The sequence below is a fragment of the Nannospalax galili genome, unplaced genomic scaffold (assembly GCF_000622305.1).
Source record: "Nannospalax galili isolate Female #2095 unplaced genomic scaffold, S.galili_v1.0 scaffold218, whole genome shotgun sequence".
Taxonomy (NCBI): Eukaryota; Metazoa; Chordata; class Mammalia; order Rodentia; family Spalacidae; genus Nannospalax; species Nannospalax galili.
Genome location: NW_008343207.1, coordinates 1,512,574 through 1,529,760, shown reverse-complemented (window position 1 = coordinate 1,529,760; position 17,187 = coordinate 1,512,574). Strand labels below are relative to the sequence as shown.

Genomic DNA, 17,187 nt, shown 5'->3' with positions numbered 1-17,187 from the left:
AGAAAGAGGCTGGCAGGTGTTGCAGGACCAGGGAAGTAGAGGGAGATGAGGGCAGGGCCAGGACCAGAAGCGGTGGTCCTGGAGCCCAAGAAAAGGACTTAGTTGCTCTGGGTGAGAAGGATCAGGAAGCAGTATTGGTTCCCCAGGTGTCTGGGGCCCCGATACTAGGAATGGCGCCGGGCCCAAACTAGGAGTATAGAACGGCGAGCGGGGGTGGGGGTGGGGGTGGGGGATATTAGGGAGTCCCAGAGCGTAGAGCTGCGCTGTAGACTTACCCCAAGAGGCCTCTGTCCCCCTTTTTTTTTAAACAAAATGCAGGCTAGGAGAGTTAGCCGGTGGTGCAGGCCCAGGGAAGTAGAGAGAGGTGAGGGCGGGGCCAGGACCAGAAGCGGTGCTCCTGGAGCCCAAGAAAGGAACTGAGTTGGTCTGTGTGAGAAGGATCAGGAAGCAGTATTGGTTCCCCAGTGGGGCCCCAAGACTAGGAATGGTGCAGGGCTCAAACTAGGAGTATAGAACGGTGAGGCGGGGGATGGAAGGGTGAATGAGGCTTAGGGAGTCCCGGTGCCGAGAGCTGCGCTATATACTTACCCCAAGAGGCCTGAGGATAGTAGTGCAGGCTAGGAGAGTTAGCCGGTGGTGCAGGCCCAGGGAAGCAGAGAGAGGTGAGGGCGGGGCCAGGACCAGAAGTGGTGCTCCTGGAGCCCCAAGAGGCCTGAGGATAGTCTGTATTGATTTTTTAAAAAAAAAATTGTACCTTAAAAATTTTTGAAACAGGATCTCCTGTAGGCCAGACTGATGTTGAACTTGCTGTATAGCCTGAAGATGAATTTGAACTTCTGATCCTCTGCCTCTTCTTCCTCAGTGCTGGGATCACCACCATGTCCAGTTTCATATGGTGTGGGGAAGGAACCCAGGGCTTCATGCATGCTAGGCAAGCACTTTACAAACTGGCCACACGCCCAACTCAATGATTTTTTAAAATGTTTTATTTATTATTTTTATTTTATGTGTATATGTGTATTGCCTGCATGTATGTAAGTGCACCCGTGTCATGCAATGCCCACGGAGGACAGAAGAGACTGTCGGATCCCCTGGAACTGGAGTTATGGACAGTTGTTTGCTGCCATGTGGGTGCTGGGATATGAACTTGGGTCTTCTGCAAGAACAGTCAGTGTTCTTAACCGCTGTGCTATTTCTCCAGCCCCCTCAATGAGCACTTTTTTTTTTTTCTGCCGTTTTGAGACGGTCTCCTTGTAGCCCCAGCTGTCCTAGAACTCACTATGTAGACCAGGCTGGCCTTGAACTCACAAAGATCTGCCTGCCTCTGCCTCCCAAGTGCTGGGATTAAAGGCGCCTGCTACCAGGCCTGGCTATAAGCACTTTAAAAAAAAAAATATTTGAGAGATGATGTTCTGGTATAGAAATGACTACATGTAAATACAATTAGAAAGCTCTCATTTCGTTTTCAAGTGTTTTTGCTTAGGGCTTTGGAGAGACTCAGCTGAACAAATTTTTAGCAGTGAATGATTGTGTAAAATATCAGTGACTATCTGCATATGGTGGCATGTGTCTGTGACCCCAGCACTTGGGTGGTGAGACAGGTGAATCATTGGGTTACATAGGAAGACCCTTTCTAAGAAAGAAAAAGAAAAAAGAAAAAAAAATACCGCAAGTAAATCAGTCAATCAGTAATTTGTTTTTCATATGGCAAACTTATTTTTTTTTCATGTGTTCTGTGTGTTGGACAGTTTACTTTATCCAAGTGCATGGATGCAGTGATGGTGCTGGGAAATTCCCACCTGTTCATGAATCGCTACAATCAGCTGGCTGTGATAGCAAGTCACATTCAGGAGAGGTAGGGGCAGTGCTGTACTGTGAGATGTTTATGTCTGACCATTTCATACATGGAGATAGTGTATTCTGGTTACTCTGAGGGATTTTTTTTTTCCCTTAGTCGATTCTTATACCCTGGGAAGAATGGCAGACTTGGAGACTTTTTCGGAGACCCTGGCAACCCCATTCCTGACTGTAATCCCTCTGGGAGTAAAGATGGAAAGTACGAGCTGTTGGCAGCAGCAAATGAAGTGATTGTTGACGAGATTAAAGATCTGATGACCAAGAGTAAGAGCGTCATTATTATTACTGTCACTTCGCTGTAGTGTTATTTTTGAGAATTTCATAAGGCTTCCTTCAGATGATCTGTCCTGTTTCCTGACTCCTTTTTACTTTGCCTCCATTGTTTTCATCTTACAAGTCAAAACTAACTGTTCTGACTGGGGCTTTGCTGCTGCCCTGTCACTTGCTATTGTGGTTTTCAGACTGTATCAGTCACCTGGAGGGAAAAGGAACTCTGAGACAGGAAGGGGATTGGCAGTATCCTAGGGCTGGAGAGACAGGGAGTGGCTGCACATGGGTCCCACAGTTTCAGATGACAGAAACTGCTACAGTTATATTATGGTGATGGGAGCACAACTGTAAACTTAATAAAAATGAGTTCTAAAGTGATCAGTTTTTTTGAGGTAGGTTTTGTAAAATGTGCGTAACAAAATTTACCACTAAAAAAATTACAAAGCCAGGTGTGGTGGTGCATGTCTTTAACCCAACAAAGCAAGTGGATCTCTGTGAGATCAAGGCCACCTTGGGCTAGCTGTGGCTACAAAGACCCTGTCTCAAGAAGACAAAAAAAAAAAAATTACATTTATTGTCATATACCTTTAATCCCAGTGCTCAGGGGGCAGAGGAAGGCAGATTTTTGAGTGAATTCCAGGCCAGCATGGTCTGCATAGTAAGTTCTAGGACAGCTGGGGGTACATAATGAGACTTCCATCCTAAAAAAAATTCACATTTATTTATTTATTAAGCATGTATGTGTGTGCACATGCACATCCACCTTGTTTAAGACAGGGTCTCTTAGAAGTTTGTGCTGCGTACAGCAGGCCAGCTACCTGTAGCTTCCAGACAGTCTCCTGTCTCTGCCCCCCATCTTGTGGTAGGAGATGGGATTACAGGCAGGTACTCCTGCACTGGCTTTATGTGGGTATTAGAGATTTAAACTCAAGTTTTCATGCTTGTGAGGGAAGGGCTTTACCCACTGAGCCATTGCCCAGTCTTTTTTTAAAATAATTTTTTGTTTTGTTTTGTTTTTTGAGACAGGATCTCACTTACATAGCCCCCGCTGGCCTGGAACTTACTATGTAGACCAGGCTCACTTTCAGAAATCCACCTGCCACTACCTCCCTAGTGCTGGAATTAAGCCCTGATAAACAGGATTTTTTTTTTTTTGGTCTTTTTGAGACAAAGTCTCCCTGTAGCCCCAGCTGTCCTGGATTCACCATGGAGACCAGGCTGGCCTCGAACTCACAGAGATCCACCTGCCTCTGCCTCCACACCCGGCCTAAAAAGGATTTTTAATGTAGAATTACATAACATAAAATTTCCCATTTTTTCTGGGCATGGTGTCACACACCTTTAATTCCAGCATTAGGGAGGCAGAGGCAGGCAGATCTCTGTGAGTTCAAGGCCAGCCTGGTCTACATAGTGAGTTCTAGGACAGCTGGGGCTACAGGGAGACTCTATCTCAAAAAGACCAAAAAAAAAAAAAATTCCCATTTTAACCATTTTTAAGGGTACAGCTCAGGAGTGTTAAGTGTGTCCACACTGTTGCTACTGTCAGCTGTCCCCACTGTCCATCTCCAGAGCCTTCTTATCCTAAAGGGAACACCATGCCCTTTGAATACCAACTCCCATCCCTTCTTCCCCTGCCCCCTAAACAGGTGTATATTTCCAGAAGAGGCTTACAGTTGCTTATTTATGTTTACTGAGAACAGATTGCTATGTTTAAAATCCAATTTGAAAATGTTATCTTTTGATTTGTTCATGAATATTATAGTTTGAAAATTACTTCATTTGAAGAAAAGCTTAAAATTTTTTTCTTTAATGCTATTTATCATTCACAGGTGACATGAAAGGTCAGCACACAGAGACACTGTTGGCAGGATCTCTTGCCAAAGCCCTTTGCTGTATCCTTGTGCTCGAATGTTCCACATGTCTTCTGTAATGAACCTGTTTATCTGCTGGCTTCTAGACCCTTTCCTGTGGCACTCATGGGCAGCTTGGGTGTTGGAAGGCAGCGGATACTAACACATAGCTCCTCTGGGCTTCAGGATGTGTGTGACCAGCTGGAGGCCTGGTAGGGGGGAGAAAGTGCCAGCCTCCATGCCATCTTCCATCCTCTGGCCCTTAGAGGTGCTGCTTCAAATGTGACCCTGCTTCTTACTCAGATAGCCTGGCACTTGTTTTGACTTTGTTCCTTGATTTGATAACTGAAGTACTCATTTGAAAAGCCTTTAATGAACCTGCAGCTTAATTAGTGAGTGGCTATTCTGCATGGGTGAGCAGGTGACCTGGGATGCAGCATAGCCACAAACATTTGGCTTCATGTGTCCTAGGTTCTCAGCCTCCCTGATTTCTTTAATTTCATTGGACATTCTTAAATCCTTAAATTTTTTTTTGTCTTTTTGAGAGAGAGTCTCCCTGTAGCCCCAGCTGGCCTGGAGCTCACTATGTAGACCAGGCTGGCCTTAAACAGAGATCTGCCTGCCTCTGTCTCCCAAGAGCTAGGATTAAAGGCATGCTCTACCATCCCTGGCCTGGCATCCTGAATTTTTTATTCAGGTTGCCTGATCATCTTTGTATGGTTTTCACATTTGTTATCTTATTCGATTGGCTGTTTGCCTTATATGTGGTTTCAGTTTCAAATGTAGGGTGTGGTGGATAATCAGGTATTGGTCATTGTAGTCTGCAGAGGCAAAGGTCGTATTTTCTCAGGTGATTACAGAATGGTTAATCACAGTTCTTGCTGACCCACATGGCCATCACAGTAGATGGTGTGTGCTGGACTTGTTTAGAATTTGAAGCTTTGTTTTTCTGTTACTACAAATGTTTATGAAATAAATTATTATTTTTATATTCCTTAATGTTAATAAATTCAGACATTCACAGAATGAGCAAGGCAGTTAAAGGTAAGAGCCTATGTTGTCTGAAAAACTATAAACCTGTTGGTTTTAATACTGTGTGTTTGGTGGAGTGTTTAAAAAGTGGTTAGAAGCCGGGCATGGTGGTACATGCCTGTAGTCCCAGCACTTAGGAGGCAGAGGCAGGCGGATCTCTGTGAGTTCAAGGCCAGCCTGGTCTACATGGTGAGTTCCAGGACAGCTGGGGCTACAGGGGTATCCTACTTCAAAAAGACAAAAGAAAAAAAAAGTGGTTAGAAAACTACATTTGTTTAACAAGCTACACTGATATTAGTTAAATTATAATATGTTTTTATCTCTTTATAGACAATCAGGAGATGAAAGCAAGGATACTGGTAAGATTATATACAGTTTACAATTGTAGACAGACAACATGGGAACAACGAAGCTAGGCTTGGTGGCATATACCTTTAACCCTAGCACTTGGGAGACAGAAGCAAGTTGACCTCTCTGAGTTTCAGGCCAGCCTGATCTACATAGTGAATTCTAGGCCAGCTAGGGCTACAAAGAGACCCTGTCTCTCAGTGAGAGAGAGGAAGGAAACAGGCTTCCCTACTTCTGGCATCTCCAGCCTCTGGTGGTGGTGCATAACATTCATCCTAGCACTCATGAGGCAGAGGAATGTGGATCTCTGAGATCCAGGCCATCCTGGTCTACATAGCAAGTTCCAAGCCAGCTGGGGCTACAGGGAGACCTTGTCTCAAAAAGACCAAAAAAAATTTTAATTAAGAAAATAAAAGAAATAAAAAAGGAAAACAGGAATGGCTGGGGTGGAGCTCAGTGAAGAACACTTACTTGGCTTGTGCAAAGCCCTGAATTTGATAGTCAAGAGTCCTACTCCCCTCAACCCATCCCAAAACATGACAAAGAAAATGTATTGGGGAGCTAGCTGGGAGATAGCCCAATAGGTAAAGTGCATGCTAAACTTGGGAATCCAAGTTTAGATTACTAGCACCCATAAAAGAGCCAGGCACTGTGGCAGCTCACCTGTAACCCCAGCACTGTAGAAGTGGGGACAGGTGTATCCTGGGGGCTTATTGACTAGCCAAAATGGCAAGCTCCAGGTTCAGTAAGAGACCTTGTCTCGCCCGGCGTGCTAGTGCACGCCTTTAATCCCAGCACTCAGGAGGCAGAGGCAGGCAGATCTCTGTGAGTTTGAGGCCAACCTGGTCTACATAGTGAGTTCCAGGACAGCTGGGGCTACAGGGAGACCCTATCTCAAAAAGACCAAAAAAAAAAAAAAAAAGATGAAGAAACTGGGCATGGTGGCACACACCTTTAATTCCAGCAGAGGAGGCAGAAGCAGGAAGATCTCCATGAGATTAAGGCCAGCATGGTCTACTCTACATAGTGAGTTCAGGCCTCCTGGGTTTACAGAGAGACCCTCAAAAAAAGATGGAGAATAATGGAGGAAGACATACCACACTGATCTCTGACCTCTACACACAAATGTATCTCTGGCCTCCATAGTCACATGCATCAGTGAGCACACACACACACATGCATATACCACACATGCATACATCTACCATGCACAAAAAAGAAAATTTATTTGGAAAGGCATTTTCAGCATTTCTACTTTATAGAAAATTAGTGTAATAATTCCAAAATCAAGCATTTCTTGAGCCTAGGGCTGAAGAAATGGCTCAGTGGTTAAGAGCACTAGCTTCTCTTCCAGAAGACCTGGGTTTGGTTCCCGGCACCCACATGGTGGCTAACAACCTCTGTACCTCCAGTCCCAGGGTATCAGATGACCTTTTCTGGGTCTCTGAGGGAATTGCATGACATGGGTACACTTATATACATGCACAACACTCATACAGATAAAATTTTAAAAAAGGTTCTTGGGCTGGTGCAATGGCTCAATGGATAACAGTGGTTGCTCCCAAGCCTGACACCTGAGCTCAGTCCTTAGGACCAACATGGCAGAAGGAGAGAGCCAACTCTCAAAAATTGTCTTCTGGCCTCCACATATGTGTTGTTGCATGTACTCCCATACACATGCACTTATGCACACATGCACATATATACAATTTTATTATTTTGATTTTATGTGTATGAGTGTATTGCTTGCACATAAGTGCACCTGTGTCATGCGGTGCTCATGGAGGTCAGAAAAAGGAACTGACTGGAGTTATGGATGGTTGTTAGCCACCATATGGGTGCTGGGAATTGAACCTGGGTCCTCTACAGGAGCAGCCAGTGCTCTTAACTGTTGGGCCATCTCTCCAGCCCCATACGTGCAATTTAAAAAAAAATGTGTTCTGTTTTGTTTTGTGTTTTGAGACAGTGCCTCCCTGTTGCCCCAGCTGGCCTAGAACTTGCTATAGAAACCAGGGTGCTCTTGATCTCACAGCGATCTGATTAAAGGGTTGTGCTACCATACCTGATTCGTGATGGCCTGAATTAGGTCCTCAGGACCCACATGGTGGAAGGGGAGAACCAACTCTGACTTCACACACATACACAGGCAAATAAATGTACCTTTTTTTTTCTGAGACAGGGTCTCACTATGTAGCCCTGGCTGGCCTGATACTTGCTATGTAGGCACCTGCCTTTGCCTCCCTAGTGTTGGCAGTAAAGGTATATGCCACTATGCCCAACTGTAATTTTTTAAAAAACTGTATCTATCTAAGGAAAGATCAGGTAGAAAACAGAAGTGGTCTATAAAAGAAGAAATGTCAATAGCTGTATTTTGAAGATTCAGTTTTTAAAAAAATATTTTTAAAGCCGGGCATGATGACGCACGCCTTTAATCCCAGCACTTGGGAGGCAGAGGCAGGTGGATCTTTGTGAGTTTGAGGCCAGCCTGGTCTACATAGTGAGTTCCAGGACAGCTGGGGCTACAAGGAGACCCTGTCACAAAAAAGACCAAAAAAAAATGTATGAGTGTATTGCCTGCATGTATGTGAGTGCACCCATGTCATGCAGTGCTGCAGAGGTCAGAAAAGGGCTTTGGATTCCCCTGGAACTGGAGTTAAGGATGATTTGTAGCCCCCATGTGGGTGCTGGGAATTGAACCTGGGTCCTCTGCAAGAGCAGTCAGTGTTCTTAACCGCTGAACCATCTCTCCAGTCCTGAAGATTCAGTTTTTTGCCTGCTGTTCAGCACGGATAAAAACTTAGTGATTTCCAGTGTTGACAGCAAGGGTGACTAATGAAAGAGGCAGTTTGGTAATTACCCAAATGAAATGTGCACACTCTTTCATACTCACTGACTGTGGGAGGGCAACAGAGCTGTTCAGAGAATATGTGATGATTGCTTAAAACAGAGTTGGGGGTCTGGAGAGATGGCTCAGCAGTTAAAGAGCACTTGCAGAGGATCTGGGTTCAGTTCCCAGCACCCATGTGGTGGCTTACTACTACCTGTAACTCCAATGTCAGGGGACCTAACATCCTCTTCTGGGCATTGCAAGCACCAGGGACATGTGGTACACATACATACATGCAAGCAAAGCCCTCATACACATAAAATTAAAAGAAAAAAAAAAACCACAAAGTTTTGGAAACTGCTTAAATGACTGCTGCAGATAATTGGTTAAATAGTGGATAAACAGTAGAAATCTCTAATACCAGCAGGAAGCATGATAGGTGCAGTCCTGTACCATGAGAAGACACTGCAGTCATCTGTACACGTTTTGTATTCCCTACAGCCAGGGGTTCACTATGATGTTCCAACCAGGTCGCCTCATGACACATGCCTCAGGATTTATCTTCCACATTAAGTAACACCCAACTGTATGACATCAAATTGTTTTCCTCCTGTATGTTATGGTCTGTAAAAGCAGATTGTAGAAACACTGGAGCATCATCCTGGTGTGTGTGTGTACATGTTGGAATGTTGGAAGTATGTGTACACACTCATACAACATGGGTACTCTGTAAATAGGTGTTTATCAGTTTATTAAAGGTCGGGGAAAACGGCTGTCAATAAGTAGGGAGATAAGCTGGAGAAATGGTACTTGTGGGTTACAGTTGGTCATGACAGAGTCTGACAGCTATGTTTTTAGGTGATCAAGGCTGCCGAGGACAGCGCATTGCAGTATATGAACTTTATGAATGTTATCTTTGCAGCACAGAAACAGGTGAGTTGGATCCTTCCTTGTTTCATTACGACAAGATTGGTGTCATTCCGTAGGGAGTTCCTGGCTGCTCTTGCAGAGGACTCTGGTTTGGTTTCCAGCACCCACATGGCAGCTAACAACTGTTCATAACTCCAGTTCCAGGGGATCTGATGCCCACTTCTGGCCTCTATGGGCACCAGGTGTGCATATATGTAGATTCTTATATGTAAGATAAAACTAGGCACTGGAGAGATGGCTCAGCGGTTGAGAGCACTGACTGCTCTTGCAGAGGACCCAGGTTTGATTCCCAGCACCCACATGGCAGCTATGAATCATCCTTAACTACAGTTCTAAGGGAATCTGAAGCCCTCTTCTGACCTCTGTGGCATTGCATGACATGGGTATACTCACATACATGCAGGCGATACACTCATACACATAAAATAAAAATAATAAAATATTTTTTAAAAATCTTTAAAAAAAGAGAGCCTGACACGTAGTAGTTCTCTTCTGAGACAGTCGTCTTCCGCTTGTAATGTTTCAAAATGTCCCTTGCAGAATATCTTGATTGATGCCTGCATGCTGGACTCTGATTCAGGACTCCTCCAGCAGGTATGTTCTCACAGAATGCCTGATGTCGGTGGTGATGGAAAGTAACAGTTCATATATTGAGTACATGGCTGGGCATGGTGACGCATGTCTGTCATCCCAGCACTCAGGAAGCTGAGGCAGGAAGACCATGAATTTTGAGGCCAGCATGGGATACAGAGTAAGACTGTTCCCCCAAACAAAACAAACTGAAGAGCAAGAGCAAGAGAGAGAGAACATACCTTGCTTATATTGAATTAAATAAGATATAATTTAGATGAATTCTATGTTTCCTTTTTGTGTGTGGGTTCTAGGAAAATTTAAATTATATATGTTGCATTATATATGTCTTGGGAAACTGTTAAATGTTGCTTTGTTGTTGGCATTTTTTTTTTCTTTTCTTGAGATCTCATTTTGTAGCCCAGGCTGGGTTCAGAGTCATAGCAATTCTCTTGCTTTAGATAGTGCTTTTTGATCGAAGTTGAAAACTGAGTTTTTTAAAAAAAAAATATTTTATTTATTTATTTTAATTTTATGAGTGTATTGCCTGCATGTATGTGAGCGTACCCATGTCGTGCAATGCCGCGGAGGTCATAAGAGGGCTTTGGATTCCCCTGGAACTGGAGTTAAGGACGATTTGTAGCTGTCATGTGGGTGCTGGGAATCAAACCCCAGTCCTCTGCAAGAACAGTCAGTGCTCTTAACCTCTGAGCCATCTCTCTAGCCCCAAAACTGAGTCTTTTAATTTTACCAGAAAGGGGAGGTGGGTGGAGGGACCCACACCTGAAATAACTGAAGTAACTTGAAAACTTTTGATGACTGCTTTTTGGTCACAAATATTTCTGGACCAGCCAGATGGCTCAGTGGCTAAAAGGTGCCTGCCACCAAGCTTGATGACCCAAGTTTGATCCCTGAGACTCACATGGTGGAGAAAAGAGAGCCAACTCCCACAAGTTGTTCTCTGACCTCCACTTGTGTTCTTGGTACACACACAAATAAATAATAAATGTTAAAAAAAAAGTTAGCATCTGTACCCCATTCAGCATCTTCTTAAAAAATTATTATTTCTGGGCTAGAGAGATGGCTCATTGGTTAATAGCACTGGCTGTTCTTGCAGAAGACCCAGATTCAAAGCCCAGCACCCACATGGTGGCTAACAACTGTCCAGTTCCAGGGGAATCCTCTACCCTCTTCTGTTCTCTGCAGGCACTGTACTTTCACAGTTTCACAGGCATAACACTCATACACATAAAATTAAAATAAATAATTATTTCCTTGAACATCAGTTAAAAGCAGGGGAGGAGGCATCCTTGACTTTAGGCTAGTGCTTAGGCTGAGGGAAGGGAAGAGCAGATAGATTGGGAAGTGCTCAGCTTCAAAGAAAGGTCCTGGGCTTGCTGTTTTTAAGCTCGACTTGACAGTACTGTGTAGTGTCTGTTCATTGTTCTAAAATGTGTTCTTATTTATTTTTTTCTTTTTGGTCTTTGTGAGACAGGGTCTCCCTGTAGCCCCAGCTGGCCTGGATTCCCTATGAAGACCAGGCTGGCCTTGAACTCACAGAGATCCATCTGCCTCTGCCTCCCAAGTGCTGGGATTAAAGGCATGTGCCACCGCACCGGCTAAGTGTGTTCTTATTTTTAACTGACATAAAAATTGCTCCTGTCTGTGGGGTGCCACATTTCAGTGCATGTGCAGTGATCAGATGGGGAATTGTCACGCTTTCAATTTGCTCTGTGTGTTCCCTCTGTCTGCCCTTAGATTCTCATTACATTTCAGCATTAGAATATCAAGGAGTCCAGCTTGATTCTTTTGCTGCCCATTTCAGCTCTCTCAGTGTCCATTAACTCAGGGAAGATCTTTGCTCTGACTTTGAAAGCAGCTCTGCTGCCCCCTCCCTCACAGTGGCACCAGCATAGCCTTTCCTGAGTTCCAGGTGGGCACACTGTGTGGTGCACACTGTTTTCTCTTGACCATCTCTCAGGCATCTCCAGCTCACTGTATCTAGAGCTCTGGCTTTTCCTGTGCAGCCCTGTGGCAGAGTGGTATCCAGTTCACTGGGCCAGTTCACTAGTCTCTGTTGCCATGCTTGCCTCTACCTGCCAGTGTTGTCCTGGCAATCCAAAGGAAGCTTACAGTGTAGATGAGGCTATGTCACTCCCTTGCTCAACAACCCCATCCCACGCACCCTGGCATCCCAGCACACTTCAGCTGACCTCCAAGTCCTTGCCATGGCCTTCTGTTTCCATACACTGGGTGCCGGGGTATGCTTTCCCCACAACTTCTCTTTGTTCTGGGCCCCCCAACTGGCTTCTTGCTGTTGCCTGAAACCACATGTAACACCTGGCCTGCTGTGGCCAAGTATCTTGAGTCCCTACTCAGGATTGCTCTTCAAGGCTGTTGTCTTCCCTAAGATCTCTGCTTCTGTCACCTCCTCACAGAAGCCCTCCCCAACTACCCTCCTCTGTTCTCATGGATCAGTTGTAAAATTGTAACCTGTAATATCATCATGCACTTACTAGCCTGATGTACTCTTCCCCCCCGCCCCTTAAAAGTAGCAAGGAGTTGGGTATGGTAGTTCTTACCTTCAATCCCAGCACTCACACAGATGGAGCTCTGTGAGTTCAAGGCCAGCCTGATCTACATCAAGTTTCAGGCCAGTCAGAGCTACCTAGTGAGGCCTTGTCTCAAAAAAAATAAATAAATAAAAAAAAAAAAGGGGGGCAAGGAAACTAAAGTGAAGCAACAGAAAAGGTCAGAATATGCTGCAAGGGAGCCACACCAGTGGGCCATGTGAGTGAAGATGTGTAAGGGATGAACTCTGGATAGCACTAGAACACTCACTTCATGAGGACAAGACACTTTGTCTCCTATCTACTGCCCTAGCCTGGGAGTTTGGAGCAGAGCCACACTAGTGCTGACGTCGTGGGTGTTAATGAGTAAGCGAGCCTGGAACCAGCTGAACCTTGAAGACCTGCAAGTCCCTGGAGAGCCCAGTCCCTTAAGAAAAGCCAAACCAAGCTGGGCGTGGTGGCGCATGCCTTTAATCCCAGAGGCAGAGGCAGGTGGATCTCTGTGAGTTCAAGACCAGTCTGGTCTACACATTGAGTTCCAGGATGGCTGGGGCTACAGGAAGACCCTGTCTCAAAAAGACCAAAAAAAAACCCAAACCAAACCAAAACAACAACAAAAAAAACCCGAAAAGTCAAACCAGTGCTGGTTTGGCAGCAAACCCTCATGTGTTTTGCAGGCCTGTGACATCACAGGGGGACTTTACCTGAAGGTGACTCAGATGCCTTCCCTCCTGCAATATTTACTGGTAAGGAAACACTAGTGCCCCACCACCTCAAGCACCCAGGGAAGGAAGGAGAGCAAGGAATCACAGGGGAGGGGTAAATGGTGGCTTTGGGATTCCTAGGCTGAGAACAATGGACATCCAGAGCTCTGTAAACTCCTGAAGTTGTGTGCAGATGTCATATGACAACAGCACTTGATTATTGTGGAGTGGGGCCAGTGAGATGGCTCAGCAGGTAAGGGCGCTTATCACCAAGCCTGACAACCTGAGTTTGATCCCCAGGACCTAAATGGTAGAAGGAGAGAACTGACTTCAGCTAATTGTCCTCTGACCTCTACACAGCTGCTTTGGCATGAATGTGCTCACATATATAACATACAAACATGACGTATAAAAATAATTTTGCCAGGTGTGGTGGCACACACCTTTGATCCCAACACTCAGGAGGCAGAGGCAGACGGATCTCTGAGAGTTCAAGGCCAGCCTGGTCTACATAGTGAGTTCCAGGCCAGCTGGGACTACAGGGAGATCCTGTCTCAAAAAGACCAAAAAAAAAAAAAAAATTTTTTTTAAGATGATAATTGTGGAGTGAATAAAGAAGCATTTCTCAATAGACTGAAGGAAATTCTTTTTGACATGCTTATTTTCTGTCTTGAGTATGGGTGTATCATGCCATGGAGTGTATGTATGGTGGTCAAAGGAAACACTTTGGAAGTCAATTCTCTTCCATCCCGTGGGTCCCAGGGTTGGAACAGGCCATCCGTCAGGGTTGGTGGCCAGCACCTTCACCTACTGAGCCATCTGGCCAGCCCTGGAGGAAGTTCTTGATTTAGGGTTTTCCTTATGGTCTCTTGCCTGCTATTCGGTTCTGACTGCTGCTATTTTTCTTCCCTGATTTAATTAAAAGTTCCTTGATTTTTTTTTAACAGTGGGTTTTCCTTCCTGATCAAGATCAGAGATCTCAGTTAATCCTTCCACCCCCGATTCATGTGGACTACAGGGCTGCTTGCTTCTGTCACCGAAATCTCATCGAAATTGGTTACGTCTGCTCCGTGTGCTTGTCAAGTAAGTTCATGTGCAGCTTTGCTTTTTGTCTGTGTTGGAGGAAGGACAAAAAATAACCTGTGGTTTTTTAAATCATCCTGTTTTTTCTTTTTAACAGTATTCTGCAATTTCAGTCCTATTTGCACCACATGCGAGTGAGTATGTCTTCAGGTGATGTGTGGGCGGCTGGTGCTGTCCATTGGGGCATTGAAGTGTTCTCTTTGTGTCATTTCAGGACAGCCTTTAAGATTTCTCTTCCTCCTGTACTGAAAGCCAAGAAGAAGAAACTGAAAACATCCATGTGATGAACAAACACAAACTTTCTCATCTCTTGAATCTGTGAATAGACATCATGGCAGACTCTTCATCCTCAGTCTAGCTTAAGGTTTCTGGCTGGACACCTTATCCAGGAAAGGGGAAAAGCACAGAGTTCGGATTTGTTTTTTTTTTTTTTTTTTTTTTTTTGTCTTTTTGGGACAGGGTCTCCCTGTAGCCCCACCTGTTGGAATTCACTATGTAGACCAGGGTGGCCTTGAACTCACAGAGATCTGCCTGCCTCTCCCTCTGAGTGCTGGGATCAAAGGCATGCACCACAAAGCCAGGCTTTGTTTGTTTTAAAGTAGCAGTTAGTTACACAGTCAGGCCAGCTGGTACTGTTGGTTCTTTGTTCTCTGGTACTGGGTGTTGAAACCCCAAGCCTTGCAGTGCTAGTTGAGTACTCTACCATGGGTTACAGCCCAGACTCTTAGAATTTTTTTTTTTTTTAATGGGATGATCCTTTGTCAAAGTCAGCTTGTTGTGACAGATTCCAGGTTTTCCCAGTCTTACTATGTAGTATGTGAAGTTTGAATTCAGCTCTGGAAAGTGGCAGCAGAGTCACAGCAACAGTCATGTTGCTAGGGTGTATGCCTGGAATCTCAGCACTTGGGGGGCTGTGCCAGAAGGATTTCTAGTCCAAGTCCTGCTCAGGCTATATATGAGATCTGTCTCCAATCTGTCTTTAAAAAAACAAGAACAAAACAAAACCAATCGTACTTTGAATTAGACATTTTCTTTAACAGTAGTCAAAAGTAGCCAGCTATGGTCACACATACCTTTAATCCCAACACTTGGGAGGCAGAGGCTCTCCCAAGTGAGAGCCTTGTGAGATCAAGGCTCTTGTGAGATCAAGACCAGCCTGGTCTACATAGTGAGTTCATAATGAGACCCTGTCTCAAAAATGCAAACAACAATCAATTGAATGTAAGCAAATTCTTATTGTCTAACTTGAGACTTAGATTTAGATATTAGCAGTTATTTATTCATCTGATAAATCAATATATTCACACAAAGTTAACCAGATAATAATAGTTGTCATCAAAAGTGTACAAAATCTCATTTTAAACAGACATGGAGCAGGTGCTAGGGCTGGTAGCCAAGTTCCGAAGAAGCAAATAAGGAAGAGCTTGTTGGTGAGAGCTAATGCTTGGGGTCAGGGAGCCATTTGCTGGGGAAGAGGGACTCTAGTGTTATTTACAGACAGAATTCTTTTTTTTTTTTTTTTAAGTAGAAAAACAATATTGAAGAACTGTTGAATACTGGAAATGTTCATGAGTTCAAAAGAAACATTTGTAATTTCAACAATAAAAATTTTATTTTGGGGGCTGGAGAGATGGCTCAGTGGTTAAGAACACTGTTCTTGCAGAAGACCTGGGTTCAAATCCCAGCACCCACATGGCAGCCAACAACTGTTGGTAGCTCCAGTTTCAGGGGATCCGAAACTGTGTCCTCCACCGGCATTGCATGACATGGGTGCACGTGCCTACATGTAGGCAATACATGCATACACATTAAAAAAAAAAATTAGCCTTTAATCCCAGCACTCAGGAGGCAGAGGCAGGCGGATCTCTGTGAGTTCAAGGCCAGCCTGGTCTACATAGTGAGTTCCAGGCCAGCTGGGGCTACTGGGAGACCCTGTCTCAAAAAAGACCAAAAAAAAAAAAAAATTTATTTTCATATGTGCTAATTTTCCTTGAAGTAGTTCTCTAAATATTTGTATTTAACAGTTTCCATGGACATTATTATGTGTCTTGTCATAGCACAGTGTATGAAAGATCTAAGAAATGTGGCTGTTTTTTAATTTTTTTACATTTATTTTGTATGCGTATATGTGCACGTGTGTGTACAGTATGACACAATTGCCACAGTTCCTGTGGAGGTCGGGACAACTTGGGACAGTTCCCTTCTACCATGTGGATTATGGGGATTGAACTCAGATCATCAGGCTTGGTGGCAAGCACCTTATCTGCTGAGCCATTTCATCAATCCTGTTTTAAGTGTATTTGCAAAAGCCCATTTGTATACAAAACTTTGCATGTGCTGGGTGTGGTGGTACACACCTTTAATCCCAGCACTTGGGAGGCAGAGGCAGGTGGATCTCCATGAGTTCAAGGCCAGCCTGGTCTACATAGTGAGTTCCAGGACAGCTGGGGCTACAGAGAGACACTGTCTCAAAAAGACCAAAAACAAAACAAAACAAAACAAAAAAAACCTTTGCATGTAAATAAGACAAGTTTTCTCGTTAGTTTTTTTGGTATGTATTTTGTTTTGTTTTGAGATGAGGTCTCAGTATGTATTCCTGGCTGGCCTGGAACTATGTGGACCACTCTGGTCTCCAACTCACAGATTCCCCTCCTCTGCTTCCCAAGTGCTGGACTTAAAGTCATGCGACACCACACCCAGCTGAATTTTCTCTATAGATTTTGTCAGAAGCTGAGTCTTTTGAGTCTTTGGTTAGATAATTTCAGGTAAATTTTTGTATTTCACATTTGCCATCTTGTTAACAAATACACAAAGATCTTGGTGGTCACTTTACAAATATTTGTTAACTCTTGAGTTTGAGAATTGATTTTTTTTAAAAGTACAGGGCTGGGAAGATGGCTCGGTGGTAAAGAGCACTTCTCAACCATGAAGACTTGAGTTTGAATCTCAGCATTCAGATAATTAGCCAGGCTCCATCTCTGGCCTGGATTTCAGTTTCTCCTGAGTTAATTGACTCAGCCTTGAAGAGGCCCAGTTGTGGCTCAGTCCTAGAACAACCCCAGGCAAACTCAAATTGTTTTGTGATGATTGTTTGCAAGCATGATTTTTCAGGTGACCCTGCAGCCATTTTCATCCAGGCTTGAGGG

General features: G+C 44.3%; 1 protein-coding gene across 2 annotated transcripts in view; it reads left to right on the top strand.

Moving 5' to 3' along the window:
- Positions 1–14,496, top strand: part of Gtf2h3 (general transcription factor IIH subunit 3) — a 25,551-nt gene extending 11,055 nt beyond the window's left edge. For both annotated transcript variants that reach the window (XM_008839284.3, XM_008839285.3), the window contains 11 exons: positions 1,749–1,855; positions 1,955–2,121; positions 3,957–4,019; positions 4,992–5,021; positions 5,340–5,368; positions 9,043–9,117; positions 9,655–9,708; positions 12,932–13,000; positions 13,906–14,041; positions 14,139–14,175; positions 14,256–14,496. In XM_008839284.3, the coding sequence (XP_008837506.1) occupies positions 1,749–1,855; positions 1,955–2,121; positions 3,957–4,019; positions 4,992–5,021; positions 5,340–5,368; positions 9,043–9,117; positions 9,655–9,708; positions 12,932–13,000; positions 13,906–14,041; positions 14,139–14,175; positions 14,256–14,325 (837 nt within the window). In that variant the 3' untranslated portion in view covers positions 14,326–14,496. The remainder of the gene's footprint in view (positions 1–1,748; positions 1,856–1,954; positions 2,122–3,956; positions 4,020–4,991; positions 5,022–5,339; positions 5,369–9,042; positions 9,118–9,654; positions 9,709–12,931; positions 13,001–13,905; positions 14,042–14,138; positions 14,176–14,255) is intronic.
- The last annotated feature ends 2,691 nt before the right edge of the window (positions 14,497–17,187 follow it).